At 27.2% G+C, this 6,714-nt stretch overlaps 1 protein-coding gene across 1 annotated transcript in view; it reads left to right on the top strand.

Annotated features, from left to right (window-relative positions):
- The window catches only part of LOC117179934 (mRNA (2'-O-methyladenosine-N(6)-)-methyltransferase), a 47,608-nt gene that overhangs the window by 38,388 nt on the left and 2,506 nt on the right, over positions 1–6,714 (top strand). Inside the window, exon 8 of the mRNA XM_033372164.1 lies at positions 3,398–4,275. Coding sequence (XP_033228055.1) covers positions 3,398–4,275 — 878 coding nt within the window. The remainder of the gene's footprint in view (positions 1–3,397; positions 4,276–6,714) is intronic.

Genomic DNA, 6,714 nt, shown 5'->3' with positions numbered 1-6,714 from the left:
TGTATGCTATTCGTTTATTATATGTTCAATATATTAAATATTTAATATTAACATTACATTACCAGTGTACCGTTTATGTATGCTGGGTTGTAGTATACCATTTGAGGGTTAATGGTTTGAACTAATTTCTTGAAAATTCGTTTTTTTTGCAGAAAATAATTTTTGTAATTGAATATTTAATACTATTTTTGGTAGCAAATTTATCACTTAGTTAACAATTTAAGTCTTAGATTGTAAATTCATATATTTCGTTGAGGATTCGTCCTTTTTGGTAGAAAGTTAATAATTTTGTTTGAAAATTGTACAGTTTGGTTTACATTTTTTTTCTCTTGAACTATTTCTGTTAAAAGATTCATAATTTAAGTTGAAAATTTCTGACCTTGGTCGAAGATTGAACTATTTTGTTCGAAAAAATTCATTTTTTCTAGGTTTAAGTTACTCTTCTGTTGAAATCAAGTCTTTTTAATTTAAAATTAATATTTTTTTGGTTGGAAATACAACTAATCGGTTGAAAGTTAAATTATTCTGTTGAAAATTATTTTTTTTTTGTTCGAAAATGATTTTTTTTATTGAAAAGTTAACTGATCTAGTTGAATATTCCATGTTTTTAGTTGAAAATTCATGTATTTTGTTAGAAATTCGTCTTTTTTGCTGGAAAAATAATTTTTTTTTAAATTCATCTGTTTGGTTGAAGTTTCAACTATTATAGTTAGAGATTTCTTATTTTAGTTTCAAAGTCATTTCTTGGTTCGGAAATTCATTTTTTAAACTAAAATTTTTAAATAATAATTAACATTTATTTTTCAGTAAAAAATCTTAAATATGATTATTATACGAGAAGTCCCTATAGAACTTTATAATTATAAAATTCAAATTTAAATTCTTGGTTGAAATTGTTCTTTTTTTATATTGGAAATTTCATGTATTTTTTTGAAAATTTGTCTTTTTGGTAGAGAATTAATCTTCTTGGTTGAAAATGCATCTTTTTCGTTGAAAAATAAACTACTTCAGTTAAAAATTCAATTAAATAGTTATTTTTAAGTTAAATATTCATCATTTTAGTTGAAAGTTTATTATTTTGGTTGAAAAAATGGAACTTTTGGAAAAAATTTGTCTTGCTTTTGTTGAAAATTATGCTCCCTTGTTAAAAATTCAACTAAACCAGTTGAAGATTAATAATTTTAGTTGAAAATTGATCTTTTTTCCTTCAAAAATCATTTTTTTTAGTACTTGGTTGAAAGTTAAAATATTTGGTTGAAAATTCGTTTTTTGTTGTTTGAAAATTAATTTTTTTTTATCGAAAAACTTATTTAATCTAGTTGAATATTCTATTATTTTAGTTGAAAATTCACGTATTCTGTTAAAAAATCCTCTTTTTTGTGACAAAGTTCATTTTTTATTTTAAAATTCATCTTTTAGGTTAAAGTTCAACTGCTCTATTTAGAGATTCATCGTTGTAGTTGAAATTTCAAGTCTGGTTAAAAATTCATTTTGTTAACTCAAAATTTAACTATTTAATTTTTGGTTGAAATTGTTTTTTCTTTGTAAATTAGAAAATTTGTGCATTTTGTTGAAAATTCGTATTTTTTGGTAAAAAATTAATCTTGCTTTTTGAAAATTCAATTATTTCGTTAAAAAATCAAGTATTTCAGTTGAATATTGATCATTTTAGTTGAAAATTTATATTCAACTATTTCAGTTGAATATTGATCATTCTAGTTGAAAATTGATCTTCAAATATTTCAGTTAAATATTGATCATTTTAGTTGAAAATTTATCTTCTTTCGTTAAAAATTCATCTTCTCTAGTAGAAAATTAATTTTTGTAATTCCAAATTCGTGTTTTTGGTTTAAAGTTCCACTACTTGGTTGAAAGTTAAAATATTTGGTTGAAAATTCGTTTTTCTTCTGTATAAAAATTAATTTTTTCTCAAAAAAGTTAACTAATCCAGTTGAACATTTTATTTTTTTAGTTGAAAATTCACGTATTTTGGTCAAAATTTCTCTTTTTTGTAAGAAAGTTAATTTTTTATTTTAAAATTATCTTTTTGGTTAAAGTTCAACTGTCTATTTAGAGATTCATCATTTTAGTTAAAATTTCACCTCTGGTTGAAAATTAATTCTGTTAACTCAAAACTTAACTATTTAATTTTTGGTTGCAATTTTTTTTTGTAAATTGAAAAAATTCGTGTATTTTGTTTGAAAATTCGTATTTTTTAGCAGAAAATTAATATTGTTATTTGAAAATTCAGTTATTTCGTTAAAAATTTAAGTATTTCAGTTGAATATTGCTCGTGTTAGTTGGAAATTCATGTATTTTGTTAACATTTTATCTTTTTTGGTAGAATATTAATCTTTCATTTTAAAATTCGTCTTTTTGGTAGAAAATTAATCTTGTTGTTTGAATATTCAACTATTTCGTTAACAAAATTAAGTATTTTAGTTGAATATTCATCCATTTTTGTGGAAAATCTATCTTCTTTCCTTAAAAATTCATCTTTTTTAGTAGAAATTTAATTTTTGTCATTCCAAATTCGTGTTTTGGATCAAAGTTACACGACTTGGTTGAAAGTTAAAATATTTGGTTGAAAATACGTTTTTTTTTTGTTTGAAAATTAATTTTTTTTATCGAAAAAGTTAACTAATCCAGTTGAATATTCTATCTTGTTAGTTAAAAATTCCTCTTTTTAGTGAGAAAGTTAAATTTTTGTTTCAAAATTGATCTTTTTGGTTAAAATTTAGCCGTTCTATTTAAAGATTCATCATTTTAGTGAAAATTTCACCTTTGGTTGAAAATTCATTTTGTTAACTCAAAATTTAACTATTTAATTTTTGGTTGAAATTGTTTATTTTTTTTGTAAATTGGAAAAGTCGTGTATTTTGTTGAAAATTCGTATTTTTTGGTAGAAAATTAATCTCGTTTTTTTTTTTATTCAATTGCTTCGTTAAAAATTTGAGTATTTCAGTTGAATATGGATCATTTTAGTTGAAAATTTATGTATTTTGTTAAAATTATCTATTTTTTTGTTAGAAAATTAATCTTTTATTTTAAAATTCGTCTTTTTGGCAGAAAATTAATCTTGTTGTTTGAAAATTCAACTATTTCGTTACAAAATTTAAGTATTTTACTTGAATATTCATCCTTTTTGGGGAAAAATTGGTATTTTTTAGTGGAAAATGTTTAGAATGAAAGTAACAAATTGAAATAAATTTTTGAGTTTTGCGGCAAACATGAATATTTTAGTTTTAATTGACCGGGAATTTGGAATCGTCCGTCGAATCGCCGCTCTGCGCTGGAGAAAAACCCGAAATTGTCCGGGAATTTATTTGCGGGATTTGAGTAGATAACCTGGATCCTTCAGTATCTGTTTTTCTTATCAATATCTTTCAAATCATAGGACAGACTGACACACCTGAGGCGCCAGTGTCAACCGCACCTGACAGAAACCGTCAAGGCCAGCGTCGAGGGAATCTGTCTAAAGATCTACCACCTCTCGACGGAGTACGCGAAAAAAGTGAAGGACAAGAACACCCAAATCCTGAAGGACAATGGCCTGGCGGACATTATTCCTCTGGGTGGTCCGGCCAGTACTCAGCGAAAAGTCTGGTGTTACCCGGTGCAATTCTCTCTTCCCGCGCCACGACTTTCGCAAATCGACTATCTTCCCGAGCGTGAGCAAACGATGCTGCGCTTCCACGGCGACACCGTCTGCATCAACAACATGCATTTGACGAAGCTCGAGCATCTCTACAGGTATAACTGCTTCGACGACAAAAAATTTGAGATGTTTCTGCCGCGAGTTTGGTCCTTGCTGAAGAGGTATCAGACCTACTTGGGCATCAACGAGGGCCACGCGACACAAATGGCGCTGCCCGTCACCGTCTTTGAGTGTCTTCAGCGATCCTTCGGCGTGACCTTTGAGTGTTTCGCGTCACCGCTAAACTGCTACTTCAGACAGTACTGTTCAACGTTCGCTGACACGGACTCGTACTTTGGATCGAGGGGACCATTCCTCGATTTCAGGCCCGTGAGCGGATCCTTTCAGGCGAATCCGCCCTACTGCGAAGAACTGATGGAGGCAATGGTCAATCACTTCGAGAGGCTCTTGTCTGACTCGGCAGAACCTCTCTCGTTCATCGTTTTCTTGCCCGAGTGGCGAGATCCGGCGCCGAATGCTCTTTTGAAACTTGAGGGCAGCCACTTTAAACGCAAACAGGTTGTGGTGCCAGCGATGGAACACGAATACAGACATGGGCTTCAACATATACTGCCAAAGTGCGTATTTCGAACAATTGTAACTTGAGCTTGTACAGGGTGGTCCCGTAGGTCAGGGAAAGTCAGGAATTCGAAAGAAATTGCGGGGAATTTTTCGATATTTGCCAATTATTTCGATAAATTAAAAATAATTTGGCTTAAAACAAAGCTTAGTGTAAAAAAGTATCAGAAGTTAATGAGGCTAAGAAGACATAATTTCAAAAATATGTTGTAATCACATTTTATATAGAAAAGATCGATAAGAAAACGTAACGAAACTTTTTTTACGTTCTTTTTCGTTTCTTTCGAAATAAAACTTTGGAGAAATATAATTTTCACAATGTGCCTCCGTAGATGCATTATTTTTTAGTCATTTTTCATACTTATCAGTTTTCACGTAAATTATATTGGATTTACAAAAATAATTGGAAAATATCAGGGAATGCGCCTTAATTTCGTTCGAATCCCTAATTTTAAAGTTTAATTTGAAATTGTTTTATTCTGTTCGTAAAAGATTCTATGATAAAAATTGTGCACATTCATCTTCACGGAAAATCGAAAATTAGTCAGGGAAAAATTAAGGAATTTTGTGGCCACCCTGATATAATATTCTTAGTAATTTATTTGTCTTGTATTCCTATTTCTTTTTTTTCAGTGGCTTCCTAATGACGATTATATTTTTAATTAAAAATTGTACTATTTTCTTACAAATTTAACAAGTTTGTTAAAAAGTCAGACATTTTATCGAAAATTCAAATGTTTTGTTAAAAGTCGTCGATGAAAATGTTTAGTTTAGTTGGAAATTAATGTCTTACTGTGAGGATTCAACTATTTTGTTGAAAATTCGGAATTTGTAGTTAAATTCAATTGTTTTTTATTTAAAATTAAAATCATTTTTGATTGAAATATCTACTAATGCATTATTCGTTGAATATTAATCGTTTTGCTTGAAATTCGTTAAAACTCGTTATTTTTTGTTTTGTTGAAAATCGATCTTTTTTATTTAAAAATCCAAATATTTGGGTAAAAGTTGAACGACTTTCTTAAAAAGTTATTTTGCTGATCGAAAGTTCATGTCCTTAGCTGAAAATTAAACTATTTTGTTGAAACTTGTTTTTTTTTTAATTAGTTTTTTTTTCATTGATAATGTATCTTATCTATTGAAAATTCGTCTTTTTTGGTATAAAACTAATCTTAGTTTGAAATCTCCTGTTTGTTGGTTAAAAATGGAAGTGTTTGGTTTAAAATTAAGTTTTTGTTGAAAATTTAATTTTCTCAGTTGATAATTTATTTATTTTGTTCAAAATTTTCGATTTTGTTGACAAATTAATCTTCTTTAATTAAGAATTCAACTTGCTCAACTGTTCTTTATTAGAAATTAAAATCTTTTTTGGTTAAAATATCTTATATTGCATTATTCGTTGAAAATTGATCATTTTAGTTGAATATTCGTTTTTTTCCTTTTGTTGAAACAATAATTTTTCTAACTGCAAATTTAACTGAAAATGTTACTTCTATTTTTGGCCAAAAATTGATATTTTTGATTAATTAATATTTTTTTGGCAGAAAACTAATCTTTTTAGTTTGAAATATTATCTTTGTTGAATAAAAATGCAACTATTTGGTTGAAAATTAATTTTGTTGTTAAAACTTTACGTTTTTGGGTTGAAAATTCAACTGTAATAGTTTAACTGTTTTATTTGAAAATTAATTCCCTTTGTTGAAAGTGCAATTCATTTCGTTATTTAAAAATTAAACTATTTTCATGAAATTTTCTTTTATTAATTTCTTGAACTGAAAATGCAACTTCGATTTTTGACCGAAAATCTATATTTTTTAGTGGAAAGTTCATATTTGTTTGTAGAAAAATAATCTTTTTACTTTGAAATATTCTCTTTTTTGAATAAAAATGCAACTATTTGGTTGAAAATGAATTTTTTGTTGAAAATTGACGTTTTTAGGTTAAATTTAAATTTTTTACGAGAAATTCATTTTTGTCTTAAAAGTGCAACAATTAGGATGAACTTTTTTTTTCTTTTGGTTGTAAATTGAATTATTTGGTAAAAATTCTTTTTTTCCGTTGAAAATTCATTTTTTTACTGAAAATTTAACTTTTCCATGTTTGGTTAAATACTATTTTTTAATGAAAAATTAATTTATGTGTTTGAAAATTCGTCTTTTCTAGATGGAAAATTCGAATATTTTGGTTAAAATTAATTTCTTTAGTGGACATTTTTTTTACTGCAAATTATTCTTTTACATGTTTGATTGAAAATTTATCTTTTTTTACTGGAAAATTCGTCTTGTTGGTTTTAAAATTCATCTCTTTTAGTAGAAACTTCATTTTTTTTTTAAATATCAAATACGAGGGTGGATTGATAAGTTTCCGGCCTGACCAAGAAAAACAACGTTTTTAAGAATTTTTTTTTTTTATTTCTCAACATAATCTCCTCCAAGGCT

This window comes from Belonocnema kinseyi, chromosome 9, assembly GCF_010883055.1.
Source record: "Belonocnema kinseyi isolate 2016_QV_RU_SX_M_011 chromosome 9, B_treatae_v1, whole genome shotgun sequence".
In the NCBI taxonomy this organism is placed as follows: domain Eukaryota; kingdom Metazoa; phylum Arthropoda; class Insecta; order Hymenoptera; family Cynipidae; genus Belonocnema; species Belonocnema kinseyi.
Note: the sequence above shows the minus strand (reverse complement) of the source record. Positions and strands in the feature narration are given on the sequence as shown.